The sequence below is a fragment of the Peromyscus eremicus genome, chromosome 13 (assembly GCF_949786415.1).
Source record: "Peromyscus eremicus chromosome 13, PerEre_H2_v1, whole genome shotgun sequence".
Classification (NCBI taxonomy): Eukaryota; Metazoa; Chordata; class Mammalia; order Rodentia; family Cricetidae; genus Peromyscus; species Peromyscus eremicus.
This window is the reverse complement of record NC_081429.1, coordinates 7238362-7257566: the sequence shown is the minus strand read 5'-3', so window position 1 is coordinate 7257566 and position 19205 is coordinate 7238362. Positions and strand designations below refer to the sequence as shown.

At 50.8% G+C, this 19205-nt stretch overlaps 1 protein-coding gene across 1 annotated transcript in view; it reads right to left on the bottom strand.

Annotated features, from left to right (window-relative positions):
- Positions 1 to 19205, bottom strand: part of Mlph (melanophilin) — a 43420-nt gene that overhangs the window by 8600 nt on the left and 15615 nt on the right. Inside the window, exons 3-11 of the mRNA XM_059278513.1 lie at positions 13308 to 13529; positions 13072 to 13184; positions 10569 to 10672; positions 9067 to 9186; positions 7532 to 7736; positions 5590 to 5729; positions 3154 to 3237; positions 1353 to 1505; positions 969 to 1124 (exon numbers count right to left, since the gene is read on the bottom strand). Coding sequence (XP_059134496.1) covers positions 969 to 1124; positions 1353 to 1505; positions 3154 to 3237; positions 5590 to 5729; positions 7532 to 7736; positions 9067 to 9186; positions 10569 to 10672; positions 13072 to 13184; positions 13308 to 13529 — 1297 coding nt within the window. The remainder of the gene's footprint in view (positions 1 to 968; positions 1125 to 1352; positions 1506 to 3153; positions 3238 to 5589; positions 5730 to 7531; positions 7737 to 9066; positions 9187 to 10568; positions 10673 to 13071; positions 13185 to 13307; positions 13530 to 19205) is intronic.

Here is a 19205-nt window from a genome sequence, read left to right as displayed (position 1 = left end):
GTAACTGTAATTTTGCTACTGTTAGGAATTGTAATGTGATTATCTGATATGCAGGATGTCTGATATGTGACCCCCCCAGGGGATCGTGACCCACGGGATTGAGAAGCACTGCCCGAGAGCTTCTGTGTTGGAGCTCTTCAGTGTTTCTCCCACCACGTTCTCTAAGCACCCCTCCCTGTGCACTCTGTGCGATAAACCTCCATACTGTCCCCACAGCTGTTTCATGATGTAATGATTTGGTTTGTTTTCCCTTTTTGTTATGGATCTCCTCTCACAAAGAATCTAAGCTCCACAGAGGCACGGACTTGGGCTCAGGTCCTCACAGCTGTCCCCCTGTGTGATCTACCCAGGTCAGCCACATTTTAGAAGGGAACCCTTGAAGAAAAGGCCTGGGCCTGCCTTACCCCTTGGACGTGGCGCTGGCTCACACCTCCCTTCCTTGGGCACTGGCAGCCACTGGCTGATGAAGGTATGGGCACTGGTTGTCCCCATAGCCTGGATGCAGACCTCTTTTCTTTACCGGACTCCAGGGGGAGGACACTGCAGTCCCCGGCTGTCCCTGGAAGGCCTGTCCACACAGGCTTGGCCTGGACCTGTGCACTGTTGATGTATCTTCCTCCCCCAAGCCCCTGCTCTGCAGTCACTACTCAGGCTCAGGAGAACCCTCTGCCAAGTCCAGTTGTGAGTCCTGCTGTCCTAACTTCTCAGCCTGTGTCTAGGCTCTGCTCATACAATGGGAGGTAGTGACAATAGGTATCTTTTTCATGGCTGAAAAGCTCGCCTCCAGGTTGAGCACGGAGCAAAGACATGGGAAGAACCCCAAGCTTGTACTCTGCCCCACTCCTGGCTGCCAGGGAGGCCTCTGTGAGCCCGTAGGTGGGCTGTTGGGTTCTCAGACCTCTAACTGGGTCCCATCACCAGGACAATGTCATCTCTGGGGACATTCCATTCAGGGGAGATGAGGCTACCTCGCTTTCAGACTGTTGAACCTCAGAGGCTGTCAGGGCCACTTTGTCCTCCATCTCTGACAGTTCTTCATCTGTGCTCTTTGTAGTCCGAGTAGGGTTCCCGGGGCCCGGAGGGCTCCTTCCCTGTGTCTCCAGGGGTCCTGTGGCTACGTACACCTAGGGACAAGAAGGGTAACACTGGTCATCCATGAAGCAGAGCATAGGCTGCTGCCTCACCGCTGAGTTCCCACGGTTGGCCTCCAACCTCTTCACCTGTGCGGTCTTGTCAAGCCCCGCCCCCCAAAGCCTGTAGCTGGTTAGCTGCCCTCCCTGAAAGGGTAGATGGCTACCTGGAACTGTCCCTCTTGCCCTGCCCTTTGTTTGGGACCAAAAGCAAGACCTCACCTCTGGGGATACCGCATGGAGGGTGCCATCTGGCTTGATCTCGTCTTCTGATGAGGTGCCGGGATCACTGATGTTGCTGGTCAGTTCCTCCAGCCTCTTCCTGAGAGTCTCCTCCTCTGTGTCTGCACTGGAGTGTGATTCCACAGCTGGTTCCTGACAGGGCCGGGCAAGGGGCTCAGAGGCAGCTTTGGGAGGTGGGCCAGCCTGAGAGGACGCCAGCACTCATTCCCATTTAAGACCCCTCCTTTGCCCTGCTTCCTCACCCCCTAAAATGTTCACCTAGGTAATATAGGCATATGAAATTTACCACCTCCACCATTTTAGGGTACACAGCTGCTCAGATTCTCATCCTGCACCCAGCACCACCCTCTCCCCATGGAACTTGCCCCTCTTGCTATACTGAGACTCAGTCCCCATTGAACCTCGCCATCCTTCTCCCAGTCCTAGGCATCCATCACGCTCTTTTCTATCTCCCTGAATCTGACCTTGCTGGGCTCCTCGTACGAGCACATGGCCTGCCTTCTGGGGCTGCTCATCTCACTTAGCCTAAGTTCTCCTGGTCGGCCCATGTTGTAGTACGAGGCTGAACATCTTTCTCTCTTAAGGATGACCCATCAGACCACAGGGTTTGAACAAGACGTTGAGCTTTCTTTGGGGGGAGTGCTCATATGTGGAGGGCACCTCCTCCCTCCACTGCTCCCCACCCCCACTGGGCCCACAGCCCTTCCATTTCTTCCCCAGCTCTGGTCCTATGTCCGTGTACCTAAACTACAGCCATTTATCTGGCGGCGGCTCATGCGGCTGAGGACAAGGGTCCTGGTTCTCTGCACCCTCCCTTTGTGAGGCTGAGGTGTGCCACAACAGTGTTCTCTCAGCACTACCTAGGTGTTCTGTGTTCCTATAGGACTTTGGGGTCTATCCTGGATTCACATAGCAACAAGGACCCTCATAATTTCCAGTAATTGTGAATCCAGGGACAAGGTGGAGGTGTCACACCATATCTTCATGCCACTTTCATGTCACAGGGACTAACCCCCTCAGGCCAACAGCAAGTTGCAGGATGTTGCTGACAGAAGAGGAGGTGGCAGTGTGTGGTGACTCCGTGGCGTCATCCTTCATAGGCGAGTCTTCTTGAGTTCAGATCAAAGGAGGCAGGCTGCATGGGGGCTTGTCTCTTTGTCTTAGATGAGACTTTAAGGACTTAGAATATCTGTTTGCTCCAGCTGGTAAAAAAGTCCAAGAAGGCCACATGTGTGTCTCAGGCTTCGGACACCAGACAGTGACCATGTATTTGCTGCCCAAAGCTACTCTCCAACATGATGTACTTCAGCCACAGGTCTTGTAAGTGGCATCATGACTTCAAATGGAGTTGGATCATGAATGGACTGGAAAGTAACTACCAAGAATAATGTAACCATGACCAGCTGGCTGCTGCGCTGCGCACTTATCCTGCACTTGACTTAGAGATAGGGAAGAGGTGTGAGAGTCACGAGTTGCTTCAGTGAGGTAGTGCAGGCTGGGGATGCTGGTCCAGCTTCAGCACCCATGGTGTCTACATCTGGGTAAAGATTCATCTCACGGCAGTTTCGGTGATACCTACCCATACTGTAGCACCTTGTTATTGGCCACAGATGGCTTCACATGGGTGGGCTATGTAGGAAACCTCATCTATCCATCCTTGGAGCACTGTGCATCAATCAGCTGCAAGATCTCTGAGACACTTGTCCTGAAGTTATAACTGTGACTTTAATCTCCCTTAATAGGAGGCTGTGGGATGACCTTGCATAGCCCAGGGAGTTACCTGGGCCGAAGGAGGCAAGACTACATTCTCTAGGTGGACCAGCAGGTGCTCCACAGCTGACATGCGCTTGCTCAGCTCCAAGATCTGCAGCAGAGGAAGAGGAGCAGTGGTCTGGTTATAGAAGAGGGTCTCACTGCATCTCCCACCAGCATAGGTGTCTTCCTCCTCTGAAGCCTCAAGTCCGGCTCTGACACGGCCCTGGAGGTTAACTGTGAAACAAGTCCTTTCTGATACCAAGGGCGCTGGGACCAAGAGAGGAGGTAAGTGGGGTGGATGACCGTATAGGAGAGATGAGAAACCCAAGGCAGCTGAAAGCAGACTGTGTCTGTCAGTGGGCAGCCCCTGTCACTGGCCTGGCTGATCAGCACAGGAAGGTGTGCATTAAGCTGGACACGGTGACCAAAATCATTAGGAAGCAGGAGCCCTGGGTCAATTGTGACCCAAAGCACAGCTTCCTAATTCTTTGAGTCACCAGACTCTTGAGTCAGCTAGTCTATTAGCTCCCAGACAGAGCCCAGAAAATCAATTCCTCTTTGCTTTGCTTCCTTGCAGGCGGCCTTTCTGTCCTGAATTATCTCATTTACCGCTCGCCTGGCCTTATGAGAGGGAAGTGACGTGTATCGGGTGGGAAGCTGCCATTGTTGGTGGGTAATTACCACAGCATTGAGGACTTGGAGTGGAGGAAGACTGCTCATTGGAAATGTCAACCCAAGTGTCTGTGAGTCCTCTGCCCAGGCTTGCCCTCTGTGGGCAGCCATTGACTGAGGGTTCATATGGCCCGGCCCATTTGGTGTTTGCTGTGGTGGCAATGATCAGTGTCCTCAGCAGACTGCTCAGCACATGGCCTTTGTCTGCTGGCCCAGGAGGCACAGGTGGGGACTTGGAGGGAGGAAAAGGCACCCAGTGCCAACGTGTCATTGCGAATGCCACATGGAGTGAATAAGCTAAGCTAAGGGCCTGGGAAGCTGGGGCTGAAGAGGAAGGTAGAGTCTGGGAGGGGCAGGCAAAACAACACATCAGGCAGTTCACTCAGAGGGCGCAGCATGGCTTTCTGATGAGGCCCTGGCTGTAGCTAGGCTCTGTGGAGAAGTGGGGACCACCAAGCCAGTGAGACACACAAGGAACACAGCCAACTCCAGTTTCTGCCTGGTGGCTGGAGCCTCTGGTACTTTGAAGACAAGTGCACAGCACAAAGGGTCTCACGAGGGACCACAGTTTCAAGGAGGGCTGGAGTCTCCCATTTTGCCAAGATGGAGGAAAACAGAAGGGAGACGAGCAGCCTCATTTTCCCTGTGGAAAATAAAAGACCTGGGTGTTCCAGGGACACTGTAACCCAGCACTTGAGAGGCTGAGGCGGGAGGATGGCAAACTTGAGGCCAGCCTGAGCTACAAAGAGAGAGCCTGTCTTACAAATCCACAGGCTGGGGCTGTGTGAGACTCAGTGTTAGAGTGCTCACCTAGTGGGCTTGAGGCCCTGGGCTCTATCTCCAGCCTGGGGTGGGGATTCCTCCCAGGCTCTCATTTCAGAATTCCCTCCTCTGTCCATTCCATATGTATGTAAGCCTTCATAGTAGATTAATAAGCCCTGTTTCGGCTCAGAACTCCGGACACAGCCTTTTTGAAATACAAATGTCACCATCCCCTGCAGGAAGGAGCAGGCTGAGTGTGGCCTAAACCTTGCTTGAACAAGAAAAATCTACCTCTTGTCTTTTTTTTTTTTTTTTTTTTTTTTTTTTTGGTTTTTCGAGACAGGGTTTCTCTGTGTAGGTTTGCGCCTTTTCCTGGAACTCACTTGGTAGCCCAGGCTGGCCTCGAACTCACAGAGATCCGCCTGGCTCTGCCTCCCGAGTGCTGGGATTAAAGGCGTGCGCCACCACCGCCCGGCCTGCCTCTTGTCTTAAAGATGGGGGTGGAGGGTGGGGGCTGTGGGTGTGTGGGTGTGTGGGGGCTTGGGGGGTACAGGTTCTCTCTGGCTAAATCAACTCAGATTACATGGCTCTCTCTTAGGGGGCTCTGCTTTCAATCTTGGTGACCAGCTAATCAAAATTAATTATAGTTCTGCATGTTATCACAGAAGAACCAGGTGGTAACTATATTTTTAATTTCTTCTTGTAGACAGATTCTGGATATGTAGCCTAAGCTGGCTTTGAACTTGAGATTCTTCTGTCTCTCAAGTCATATGAATTTTTTTCTCTTTTTCTTTCCTTCCTTCTTTCTTTCTTTCACATTTTGATGAACTGGGATACTTAAATGTCAACTTTATGTTATACAAATCCACTTCAGTAAGGCTTATCTATGGACATATCTTATGATATGGGCAATTTCATGTCTGAACGTGCTGAAAGCCTCAACTTCTCTAGAGTAACGTGGTGTGAAAGAAGAAAAAAGAATCCATCCAGAGAAGCACAAAGATGGAATTCTCTCCAACCCCATTACCTGAGTGTCAGGCACTGCCCGGGCCTTCCTCTTGGAATGCTGGGAGGCTGCCCTGGGATCCCGGAGACTGTCTTCGTCAGAGGTGTCCACGTCAGCCAGGTACTGTGAGGGGATCTGTTTGCCTTTGACATTATCTATCCCTTTGGAGAAAGAAGGGGTTCGAATTGGAGTGAAGGGACATGTTTGCTCCAATGAGGCAGAGTGAGCCGTAGCCACATTCCATGAGGGTTTGGGAGAAGATTCTTGGGTTATAGGACGATGGATCCCACACACACCTTCAGGAAAGAGGCCCCTGGCAGCCTGGATGGGCTGGTGGCATGGGGCTTGAGAGTTGAGGAGGGTAGAGGTAACATAATCCTAAATCCTAAATTGCAAATAGCACCAGATTCTACACATGTATGGGGCAGGGCATAGCTTTGGAAACCTTTTCCACACCACCGCGGCCACTACTGATCATTTTTCACTCACAGAGCTTTGTGGGTAAGAGTCTCCTACAGAGTGGCTTGAACGATTCTTTCTGAGCCATAGGGCAAGGTGACCCCGTCATATTGTATCTCACCAACAATTACCCACCACGTCTGCTTGGCCCAAATGGCACCTCACATAACAACAGAGAGACCAGGAAGGAGGTACGCAGTGGCCCCCTCCAGAAAGTTCAGGGCACACACCTTGCCTGTGTCAGATGCTCAGCAGGTCCCACCCTGTGCTATGAATCCTGCCCAGAAACTGCTTGAGTGACATTGCAGCCCCTTCAACACAGCCTGGGAGATCCTGTGCCAAGGACAGCCCAAACCCAGCAGCCCATACTCTGACTCCCTATGAGATCACACTTGTCATTGCTCATTTGGTGATGATTTGTCAACACATATGACAATCTCATTTAGTCCCTACAACTTCAGGGTGAGGTAGAAATCGCTGCTTTTCCTAGCAAGGACAATGGGGGCAGGAAAGCCATATGACCTGGTGGCATACCATATCATCGTGTCCCTGATCTTGGGGACAGTCTGCTCCATCAAGCTGGCCACACCCTGACACTCTTTTCTCATCACCTCCACTGTGACGCCCCTTCTCCTCATCTAAGGGATGCTGTGTGGAAAGTCTTGTGTGGGCACCACTGAGCGCTGCTGCCTGGGCCCACTCTCAGAACCTCCTAAAGAAAAGGGCCTTTGCATGGCAATGCTGGGTCTTTTGTCCCTGGCTTGCCTCTTCCACATGCTCCAGGGTCATGCCATCATGGGAAGGAATATAAAGTCTTATCACTGGGCAGGATTATTCACTCACAGTTTTGAAAATAAGTGGAACCCCACTTCTATCCCCAGGACCCCAATCACGGCAAGGGACATGAGGTTATATAGTCTCTAAGGACCCACGGCAAGGAGGCAGGAGTGGAGGTCTCCCTGCAGCAGCTGCACGTGTGGGGATGGAAGACGCGGCTGCTGCTGTGACCTCATTTACGCTAATTTTACCCGTGTCTGAACTGCTGACCCCGGCACACCAGCACCCTTGTGCACATGAAGAGGCATCCTCGGGATTCCACTTGGAAAGCTAAACTGTCTGATAAAATCGAATGGAAGCCGCTTCCTTCTCTTGCTCTTAGTCTCCTGATGAGTAGCTACAGGTCCCCGGGTGGGACCTGCTCGGCTGCTCTTCCAGTGAAGCTTCGGACTTGGTGGGACTGTAGCCGTTTTGAGGAAATTGACATGTCCCTACCCTATACCAGTGGCAGTGGACTGGGGAAGGCTCAACTTCTTTCTTGGTATTTCCAGATATTACAGGGAAGCACTGGTCCCAGGGAGGAAAGGGTCTATGAGGTTTGCTGAAAAACAACTACACTGAAAGAATCAGCCAGTCTGTCTATGTAGACTAGAGGGAAGGACTGGCTTCTTAGGGACTCCTAGCCCCAGAGCTCCTCAGAAAAGAGGTTGGCTAGGTAGGTACCTACCAGGCATAGTTGTGGTCCCTAGGGCCCTCTTGCAGGATGCTCCGGGCAGGTCCAGACCAATGTGAGCATCCTCTCTGGAGGGCAAGGGGATGTGTGGCTGCTCTTCTGGACTGGAGTGACACCCCAAGGGCCCTGCATCAGTATCCTCCAGGCCCTCAGGCTCCAGGGAGGTGGTTTCCTCAGAGCAGGGCTCACCTGAGAGAGACTGAGCACATGAGCTGTCAGCGTTGGCCGTTCCAATGTTACTGACTGAACACCAGACAGCCATCTGCTCTGGCAGTGGGCCGTTCATTTCTATTTCCAAACACTGTGCCAAGAGCATTTACCACCCTTCTGCTTCATGTCTGTGACACCAGGGTTCCCTGGGACACTGTGCCCAGGCACCAGACAGGAGACAGAAGTATTTCTGAGTAGCCAGGAGCCCAGGCTCACTAAAGCTGAAGCCATGAAAGCATTCCTGTGAAGATTTTCCTTCTTTCTTGGGAGAGAGGAAATGGTTACTGTGTCTGTTTTAGCAATCCTGGACAGTCAGAAGGTCAAAGGGGGAGGTGAGGTTTCCTGAGCAGATTGCCCCCAGGCTGAGGGGTCTGCGTGGTGCCACCGCCCCCAAAGGATCTAGGTATTGAGGGCTCCCAGAAGCCGCTGTTCAGCATCTCTACAGTTTCACCTTGGCTGGTGGAGTGGTGTGGGTTCTGGGGAGGGGGAGTTGGAGGAGCAGGACCCTATGGCCCAATGTTCCCTAGGGGCTGGCTTCTATGGCCCCTGCTCTTTGTCCTCTCCTTCCATGGGGGTCAGAAGACCCAACCCTACCTAGCTCAGTCCATCACTGCCTGAGCCCAAGAACTACTGAAGGGTTCATAACAAAACAGGACCTGCCTGGTCTTGTGCTAGCTCTTGTGTTCACAACTATTTTTACTGCCTATCTGCATGTCTCTTGCATGCTGGGCACGGACCCTCATCTCAAAACCAACCCTGAGAGGCAGAAGTTATCAGCCTTCTTCCAAATGAGTGGATAAGGTTGCAAAGAATTTCCAAGGACCAAGGTCCCATGTCTAATGAACAGAGTGTAGCAAGAGCAGGCGCTTCACTCACAAGACCAGCCTAGTTTGAGCAATGAAGCGCGTGATGTCCCAGTAAGGCACAGGTGCAGCTCAATGCTGGGTCCTGCCTGGCTCCTTGGTGGATGCCATTGTCCATTCTGCCCTCCCAAGTCCTTATTTCTAGGCTGAGCACCAATCCTCACATCCCAAGACCACAACTCACCCACCTGGTCTTAGTTCCTGCCTGCCCCAACCTCTCCAAGTGTTTGCTCAGTATCCTGAGATGCTGGCCTTGGGAGGAGGTGAAGCTTCTGAATCTTATTCTCCCACATCCTGTCGCCAATTGTCTCCCCGTCTTGAGAGCCTATTGGGACCAACTATATGACACTGGGACCCCAAGCGCAACCCCAACTGAGGCCTAAGCACCTGCCCCTCTGCTCAGGTTCCTAAAAGGAATGGGGGTGGGGGGATGGACAGATGCCAGAGTGCACTGACCTGCAGGCTGTGTGCAGACTCAGGGACTGAGGACAGGCCCAGGGTATGGCTGCAGGGCTCCATTGAGTGTTCTGGGTCTTCCTCAAAGTCCACATCACTGAAGGAGAGCAGACGCTTTTTCTTCTCGGGGGCAAGATAAGCAAGACTGGTCAAACCCCCGCCTCACACTCGGCCTTTAGACAGTCAGCAGCCTCCCGCAAGAGCACCCGCCTCTAGCTGGAAACTGACCCAAAGGAGCCCTGAGGTGGCAAGGGGGCCGAGGAGCCCTTACTGTCTACCCCATCAGAAGTGACACGGTACCCATGGCCCTCGCTATGCTGTAAGGAAAAAGAGTTCTTGGCCTGCCAGGTACTCCTGGGGTGGGGGCTGCTGTAGCGCTGAAGGTACCCCACACAGAAGGCTTCCTGGGACTCTAGGTATATGTAGCTCACTGACTGTGGGGTGGAGAAAGGTGACCGCTCTGTTTTTTTTTTTTTAAAAAAGATACATCAACATTTCTTTATAACCACCACCCCTCAATACAATTACTCTGATCCTTTAAATGTATGTTTTATTGTAGAGTGTTCTAGATACTGACTGGGTTGTATTCTGTCAGCTCAGCCAATGGTGTGAATCAGATCTTGTGCAAAAGATGATCGAGTGTCCCTGGAGCGTTTCTCAGATCTGATTTCTACAGCCCTGTCACCTTCAAAGGGTTCAAGGCCAAGCTCACACTCTCCAGGCCACTTCCTTCTCCCTCCGATTCATCATTGTCATCCAGTCCCCAAACCAAGGCGCTGCCTGGCCTTCCTCCACCACCAAAAACAATCGAAAAGATGCACGAGAAGAGAAACAACCACTTATAAAGACAAGTCCCATGATCTGAAAGGTGCAAGGGCCACTCTCACGCAGGTCCCTTGAGCTATCTGGACACAGGGCTGTCTTCCTGCACACTCTTTGTCACAGCCCCTGGGTGCCCCAGAACTCCAGTTAGTCAGGCCAGGCCTGGCAGTGGGATTTGTCCATCTGTACCTTGGAGTTTTGCAGTTCTGAAGTGAACACTGGGCTCCCATGCTTAGGAGGGAGGGTCTTAGGAGGGAAGGGCTCAGGAGGGAGGGGCTTAAGAATGGAAGAGCTCGCCGGGCAGTGGTGGCGCACGCCTTTAATCCCAGCACTCGGGAGGCAGAGCCAGGCGGATCTCTGTGAGTTCAAGGCCAGCCTGGACTACCAAGTGAGCCCCAGGAAAGGCGCAAAGCTACACAGAGAAACCCTGTCTCGAAAAACCAAAGAAAAAAAAAAAAAAAGAATGGAAGAGCTCACGAAGGAGGGAGTCCCATGCTGGGGATGAGTAGCCACTGAGAGCACAGAGGTTCCTAGGTGGGTATGGAGTGGGAGTAGGGGAGAAATGCAGGTCCCTGAGTTATGAGCTGGCTAGGAGGAGGTATAAGGGAGCTGAGAGGCATGAGGATGGGCAGGAGAGGTATGGAATTTGGGGAGAGAGACAGTGCCAGGGGAGGACTTACTTTGCTGTTGAGGGGCTGTGCCTGGGCCTCCACATCCAGGTTTCCATCCTCATCTGTCTGTTCACTGTCTCCACTGCCTTCTCCCAAGGTTGGCTCAGATCCACCTGCAATACACAGGTGCATGGCTCCACCCTTGGAGGGCTGGATAGGGAGACCACTTAACTGTGTCTCGATTCATCCTTCCACTCACCTGCCAACTGCCCATCTGTGGTAGTTTGAATGAGAACGGCCCCCATGAGCTCATATATTTGAATACTTGGTCTCTTAGTGGGTGGAACTGTTTGGGAAGGATCAGGAGGCGTGGCCTCGATGGAAGAGGTGTGTTACTGGGGGTGGGCTTTGAGGTTTCAAAAGACGAGTGCCATTCCTAGTTACCCCCTCTCTGCCTTGTGGTTGTGTCTCCAGATGTGAGTTCTCAGCTACTGCTCCAGCACCATGCCTGCCTGCCTGCCTGCTGTCATGGTTTCCACCATGATGATCATAGGCTCAAAACCTCTGAAATAACAAGCCCCAAATAAACTCTTCTATAAGACGGTGTCTTCACAGCAATAGAAAAGTAACTAAGACACCCTCCCTCTCTCCTTTCTTTCTTCTGTTTATATATCCACCTACCCATACACCTAGCCAAGCACCTGTTCACTGCCATATACCCATCTATCTGTCCATCCATCCATCCATCCATCCATCCATCCATCCATCCATCCAGGAACCCTGTATACCGTCCCTTTGGCATTTTCACAGCAACGGACTGTTCTAAAGTGAGCCAGGTCTCAGATGGCTCTGGTTCTTCGGGTGTGTCTTAATTCACAGTGACCCTGGTCAGTTTACAAACACTTTCATCCCTCATCCTGCCTGTGGCTCTGCTGCCTATGAACAACCACCTGGGGAAGTGCTGGAGGGACCAGCTTTCTGCCTTGTACTGCTGGGCTCCGGGGTCATGGGCCTGGAAGGCTTACAATTTGATTTTTCTCCTTCCCTCTACCAGCCATACCTGCTCAGTCTGAACCTGAGCCTGCAGGTAGCATGGTGGGCAGAGACGCCTTTGCAGGGCCGCAGAAGGGGAGGGGTCTATGTCAGCAGAAGCAAGCATGCAGGTTGTAGAGATATCAGCTGACTTCTTGGGGTGCAATCAAAAGCTAAGCACCCCTCCTCCAGCCTTCAGGATCCTTTTAGATACGGCTTCTGACTTCTCTACACTGAGGACACAGGTTCCAGCTACACTAGTCACCTGTCTGATCAATCATGCTACACAAGTCCAAAGGGTTTCCCATGGTCCTGCCACAGATCAGGGATGGCCTGACCTCACTTGACCGGGAGAAGAAAACAAAAAGGAAGACAGCCGAGGCCTCACTGTTGACAGGGAGTAAATCCTGCTGTCTGCCAGGAAAACCTGCGCACCAACACGGGGCTTTGGTAAGGAGGGGTGCCTGGGTACCTAGCAACAGTGATTGTCCTTCCCTGTCTCACACTGAGGCTGCTCATGAGGAGCCCATGGAAGGCACGGTCTGGAAACAGGCCTCACTGGGGAGGTCTGCAATGACACCGTGGCCGGGCTGGGTCAGCTCTCAGAACGGTGACTTTGCTCCTTCAGTTGGTTTTTTCTTTTAAGAAGTCCCCTCCAGTAGGTTGGGGTCATCACAGTGTTCATGCAGAGGATCTGGGTTCAGTTCCCAACACCCACACTGGGTGGTGGTATGGGGTCCACAAGCACCTGTAACTCTAGTTCCAGGTGTTCGGACGAGCTTCTTTAACATCCATGAACACACACACACACACACACACACACACACACACACACACGATTAGTTTTTAAAAATACTGGGGCCTAGAGAGGTGGCTCAGCGGTTAAGAGGACTGACTGCTCTTCTAGAGGACCCGGGTTCAATTTTCAGCACCCACGTGGCAGCTCACAACTGTAGCTCCAGTTCCAGGGGATCTGGCACCTGCACAGACATACATACATAGAGGCAAAACAGCAATGTACATAAAATAAAAAATAGAAGAAAGCGCCCTCTCCTGACTGCGTCTTGCCCTGCTCTGTTTTCAGGAGCCCAGCAGGGGAGAAGGAAGCTTTGGGATCCCTGGGCAGAGATCTGCCTCAGCTGGGTTGCTGGGACTCCTCGAAAGGAAGTGCCTCTATGTTGTTTTTTGTTGTCCCACAGCGCCACCTCCTGGGAGAGTGGCAGGTTATCGCAGGCAGGAAGCCTTAATTCCCAGAGCTCGCAAGATGGCTAAGCCGAGAAACTCTCGACTTCTAAGTGACAGACAGCTCCCTAGCTATGAGTCCTCAACAGGGTGCAAAATTTTAGAAAGATAAGAGTCACATAAAACAATGACTTCAAATATTGGGGATGTTTACAGCAAGCTGGAAACCCCAGGGGACTGGAACGTGACTGAGGGCTCCAGAAGTCTGGCTCACACAGAAGCCAGCCAACCACACTCTTAACGGTTCGTCACCATTAAAGCATTCCTGGCACATCCGCAGGCCAAGTCCTCGCCTTACCTCCGCCCTGCAGCCGCCCACAGAGAGACCGGATCACTTTGGCACTCCCGAAGCGCTTGAACCGAGCTCTCACGTGCTGGTAGTACCACTCGAGCGAGCCAATCTTCACGACTCTGCGGGGAGATGAGTGAGATGAGCGCAGGCCCGAGGCGGTGCCTCCCCCTCCCCCGGCCAGCCCCACCAAAGGGACGCACCAGGCGCGGACCCCACGAGGGACGCTCTGCCTCCAGGCTCACCTGGCCAAGTGGCAGGGGTCGCAGAGCCAGCCCTGCTCTTCCGGGTGGACGTGGCTGCAGCTTTTGCAGACAAAGAGGCCACACTCTCGGCACTGCCGCCTGCTGTTCACCAGGAGCCGGTAGGGCTGCAGGCAGCGGGCACAGTGGGTCTCGTTCAGATGGGCCGTGTCCGACAGCAGCTCTCTCTTGGAGCTCTCCTTCTGTATCTTGCCCTTCAGTCCCCTGGGGGAAAATGCGGGAACAAGAAATACATCAGACACCTGTTTCTACATCAGGTACGTGAGTGCACTCAGTGTGTGCATAGACACACACACACACACGAGGGCACTTTCATATGCAGAAGACAGTGGCCCAGACTGATGGGGGGCACTCTTGGGCATCCTGACCATCAGCAGAGCGCCCGCTTGCCTTCTTTCTGGAGGGGACGAATAGGTCGGGCTTAATCATATACAATTTTGGTAGGCTAGAGTCGAAACCTATGATTTTCACAGAAACGGCACTGCCCTTAAGCATTGCTGTGGCATTATGATTGTACCCTATGCCCTCTCTTGTGGATCAGAGAATCCCGAAGTAAGGCCCGGTGACATTTCCTCAACAAGTGTTTTGGGTGTCTTCCAGCAAGCCCCAAGCTGAGGCCCAGGATTGTTCCTGCAGAGCCTGACCAAGGTGCTTGGCTTGGAGAGTCTCCAGACAGGAATCACCCCACACCCACCCGGAAGTCCCAGGAGAGAAACCTGTTCTTCGAGACCATCCGGTTCAAAATAACACAGCTTCCTGGCAAGCCTGCCAAGTGGAACCAGCTGCAGTGGACTGGAAGATGTACCCCAGATCCTAACGAATGCACCCTTTTTGTTCTGAGTTTCACCGACTACCTGCCAGACATAATATTTTTAGTTTTAGATAGGATAACGGTAATCTGTCCTTCGTGAGAAAAATTAGCAAGACACTGGGTCCACTGTCTCCTGAGGACTTTCAAGTTTTCAGTTTCTGTGGGGACACCCCAGTGTGTGTGTGAGGGGTGCTGGGTGGAAGAAGGGTGTGCATGAGAGAGAGAGAGAGATTTTATACATTTTAAATCAGACTACAAAGCACTGGGCTTCATCATGGCATCTTCACACACGTGTCATACTTTGTTCTCAAGTGTCTCTCTCCCTACATCCCCTCACCAGGTGATGCTGATCACCCTTTTCAAGTATCTACTGTGTTCATAGTTCTTCTGAGAGTTCTTCTGAGTTCATTAGCCTACTTACTGATGGCTGATTTTTTGTATTTAATTTTGTAGTCTTGTGATGTGTTTTTATAATCATTCTATTCTATTTTTAGCTGTGCTGTTACTCTCTTCCTGTACCTAGTCTATACGCTCCACTGTGTCTCAGGTATGGACCTATGGCAAGAGACACAGTGTCTAGAGGCTTGGCTCCATCCGCCACTTCAGACATTGGAGTACATCATTTCTGAACAAGAGTGCTTGTTCTGCTTGTGCTGGCTAATTTTTATGTCAGCTTGACACAAGCTTGAGTTATCTGAAAGGAGGAAACCTTAAATAGGAAAATGCCTTCATAAGAACCGGCTATAAGGCATTTTCTTAATTAGTGATTGATAGGGGAGGGCCCAGCCCATTGTGGGTGATGCTACCCCTGGGCTGGTGGTCCTGGGTTCTACAAGGAAGCAGGCTGGGAAAGCCATGGGGAGCAAGCCAGTAAGCAGCACCCCTCCATGGTTTCTGCATCAGCTCCTGCATCAAGGCTCCTGCCCTGTTTGAGTTCCAGTCCTGACTTCCTTTGATCATGAACAGTGCTGTGGAAATGTAAGCCAAATAAACTCTTTCCTCCCCAAGTTTCTTTTTTCTTTTCTTTTTTTTTTTTTTTTTTTTTGGTTTTTCGAGACAAGGTTTCTCTGTGTAGCTTTGCGCCTTTCCTGGAACTCGCTTTGGAGATCAGGCTGGCCTCGAACTCGCAGAGATCTGCCTGCCTCTGCCCCCCCCCCCCAGTGCTGGGATTAAAGGCATGCGCCACCACCGCCCAGCCCTCCCCAAGTTTCTTTGGTCATGGTGTTTCATCACAGCAATAGTAACCCTAACAAAGACAAGTTGGTACCAGGAGTGGGGTAATGCATTGCTGTGACAGACCTGACCATGTTTTGGAGAGGATTGTGGAAGGGCATTGGAATTTTGGACTAGAAAAGCCATTGAGTCTTGAGAGCTCAGTGAGCTGTTCTGTAGGCACTCAGAAGATAAGAATGGTGAGGGAAATGCAAAGATGGAGACCTGGCTTGTGAAGTTTCAGAGGGAAGTTTAAAGACTCTGGGGGTGGGGCATTAGTTTTTTGAATTGAGACTATGGAGTTCTGGTTAGCTGGGGCTTAGGAATCAGCTGTGATTAATAAGACACTAAAACTATTAAAGTGGAACCTTTGCTTTGCTGGGATACTCAATGCCAATCAGCTAGAACCGGTAAATGAGCAGTGATTTAAGAAGAGACCAGCATCGTTGAAGTGAAATCTTCTGGGAAGTGTTTCCTGAGAGTCAGCACACAAAAGCTGTTTTCAGAGGCAGCCAAGGTTTTACCTTGCACTGGCAGATGAACTTGGTAGTGTAAGAGTCGCCCAGGCCGTACTGGTTTTGAAGGCATGAAGGGGTTGTGAGACCAGCTGGGGCTTGGCACTGTGAGAGGCCATGAGAAGTCAGTGGTGAAGGTGCAGCCTCAGTAGCAGTTGAAGGCCCAGGGTCAAAGGGGTCACACAGAGAAACTGAGGCTTGGAATCATGAGGAGAGCCCAGGGGAGGCTATTGGTGAAAGTGCAGCCCAGCGGCAGCAGAGTCCCCAGCATTTTGGAAATGCCAATACCATGGGACAAACACCGTGAGCAGCAGCAGTGGAGCCAGCCAGAGCCCAGAAGGCAAGCTGTGTGTGCCGCAGAGGGCAGAGCTGGAGAAGAGACCCAGGCCCAGTGGAGGAGCCCAGAAGATCATGAATGAATCCCAAATAACTGGACATTGAGCTAGTTATACTTTTTGGAGTTGTTTTTGCTTTGTTCAGATTGTGACTGTGTCCTGGTTCTTTCTTCATGAAGTAAGGAAGTATTTTTGATTTTACAGGAGCCCATGGTTGAGAGACCTTTAAAAGACTGGATCTTGAAAGGGATTGGCTATGTTAAAAAGATTGATTTTTTTTTAAGTGTTTGAATTTTTAAAGACTGTGGGACTTTTAAAATTTGGAATGTTTTATTGTAATGTTGATATTAATGCTTGATCTTGGGGAAGAACAAGAAAGGAAAGGTTATGGCTTAACAGTGATGTGTTTATATGTCAAGTTGACAAGGGGTCAATTGTGCTGGCTAGTTTTATGTCAAATTAACCCAAGCTAGAGTTGTTGTTACACTCAAGACTTGTGGTCACACTCTGAAAGCCAAGAAAAAGAGGGCAAGGAGTGGCCAGAAACTTGGAGCAATACTGGTATTGCTCTACAGCACAGTGAGGACACAGCCACGCCCACAAGGCACCTTGCTTTTAGCAGAGCCACAGGACCTCTGGAGCCAGCTGGGAAGGGCCAGCCTCCTCCACTTCTACTCCTTCCTATCTGCATCAATCAGGGAAGCTATGGGCTACCCCTCCTCCAGACCCCTCCATTTCCCTCCCAATGGGAAATAGAATCCTGGGGCCAGCTCAGCAGGAAGGAGGTACAGACATTTGAAGAAGTGGCAAACAGAATGTGAAGAGAGCCTGGGCCTGGGGAGGGAGCTGGAAAGAGATGAATTACAGGTGTTGAATTTGGGGGAATGCACTATTCCCATTTCAGGTTCTAGCTGGAGACTGGGAGGAAAGAACCAAGGAGATGACATGCTGGGGGATCAGGAGACACGTGTCTGCTGCTGGGCATATCACATAAGCTGGAGCATCGATCATCTGGGGAGAAGCGTCTGGGGCCAGATATTTTCTCCAAAATGAACAACACAAACCAGCAACTTCAAGAAAAAGACTGATTACTGACCACAAGAAAAATGAAAGTTTCAAACACAAAGAAGAACTTTAAAAAACTCTTGCCCTCTCCCACAAGAGTGACAGTTTCTAGCCTTCACATTTCTAAGAATAGTAGGGCAGTGTGACTCAGTTTCCTTCTGTCGAATGGACATGGTACCATTTGAAGATCTGAACAACTCAGGGAAGCCATGTTTTTCAAAGGCTAAGTTTAAAAAAATTACAGTTAGAAGACCCTTTCCAAGGGGAAGACAGACTTGACGTCAGAATGAAAAGCTCATCAATAAGGTTTGAGAGCCCACATCACAACCAACCCTCAAGAAACTATAAGGAGTGGCCAAACTTAATGTCCAGAATTACCAAAAAATAAATAAATAAAATAAATAAAAAAATCCCCCCAAAAGCAAGTCAACTCCAACTGGATGTAGTGGCACATACCAGCAATCCCAGTTTTCTGTGGCTGTAGATCATCCTAGATTACATAGAAAGACCTTACTTACACACACACACACACACACACACACACACACACACACACACACAAAGAGAGAGAGAGACACACACATAGGGGTAGAGCAGAGAGAGATGGAGAGGGAGAGAGGTAGAGCAGAGAGAGAGAGAGAGAGAATAAAAACAAAAAACTACTCTTCCATTTTGTAGACACTGATATACACAAGGCTAGATTTTCTTCTGTGTCTCCCCAAACACCCTACCATAGCACCCAGCATACAGAGGCCGCCTTTACCTTCTGTTATAGCCAACACTGGATCAATTTTCAAATCTGTAGACCAACACCATTCTCACTCATGGTTTTGTTTTGGAAAAAGTTATTAAAAATTATAAATGTGTTAGAATGTAAGGGGTTTATTGCTATTAATTATTAATTTTTTTCTATGCCTTACCTGCCTCCTGACCTTTTTTTTTTTTTTAAGATTTATTTATTTATTATGTATACAGAATTCTGCCTGCATGCATCCCTGCAGGCCAGAAGAGGGCACCAGATCTCATTACAGATGGTTGTGAGCTATCATGTGGTTACTGGGAATTGAACTCAGGACCTTTGGAAGAGCAAGCAGTGCTCTTAACCTCTGAGCCATTTCTCCAGCCCCCCTAATTATTAATTTTTGAGACAAGTTTTCACTATGTAGTTCTGGAACTCACTATGTAGACCAGGTTGGCCCTGAACTCATAGAGATTCACCTGTCTCTGCCACTGGAGTTCTGAAATTAAAGGTGTGTGCCACTATGCCTAGCTATTATTTTTAAATAAACATTTTCAAAAACCAGTTTTGTGCTCTAGTATGCCAAGTGTTATGATATGAGGCTCATAAAAAATAACTTTGGGGCCTCTCAATAATGTAAGCATTGGAAAGGGATTCCCATGCCAGAGATTGAGTGACAGCTGATTTTCAAGGTGCTTGCTCTCTCCCAGAATGCTGAGCGAAGATATGGCTGAGGGGAGGAGATGAAGGCAAAGCACAGAGAACAAGGCCGCAGCTGCAGAGTGGAGGCTGGGGAGTGGAGATGATGGAGTAGGAGCGGGATGTGGACCTGGGTGTCTCTGCAGCATGGACAATTAAAGTCGGGGCTGGTGGGCAGGGAGGGGAGGGGAGGGGAGGGAAGTGGAGGGAGAGCCTGCTCTCAGGAAGGCTCAGTGTCCCTGGGGAGAAGTGGGAATGAGGGAAGAGCAGCTTCTCAGACAGGGAATAGGGTGAGCGAGGAGAGTCAGACCTAGGGGTTGTGTTGGGTGGAGCCCAGGCAAGAAAAGGGAAGGATGGGAAGAGTAACCAAAGAGGAGAAGGGAGGACCAAAGGGAGGGTGTGGGGCCTACCCTGCACCACACTGAGGATCTGCCTTGCTGGGGCCATGGCTACAGGCCCAACAGTGCAAGGAGAGGGGACACTAGTACCTGTGTCCAGACATCA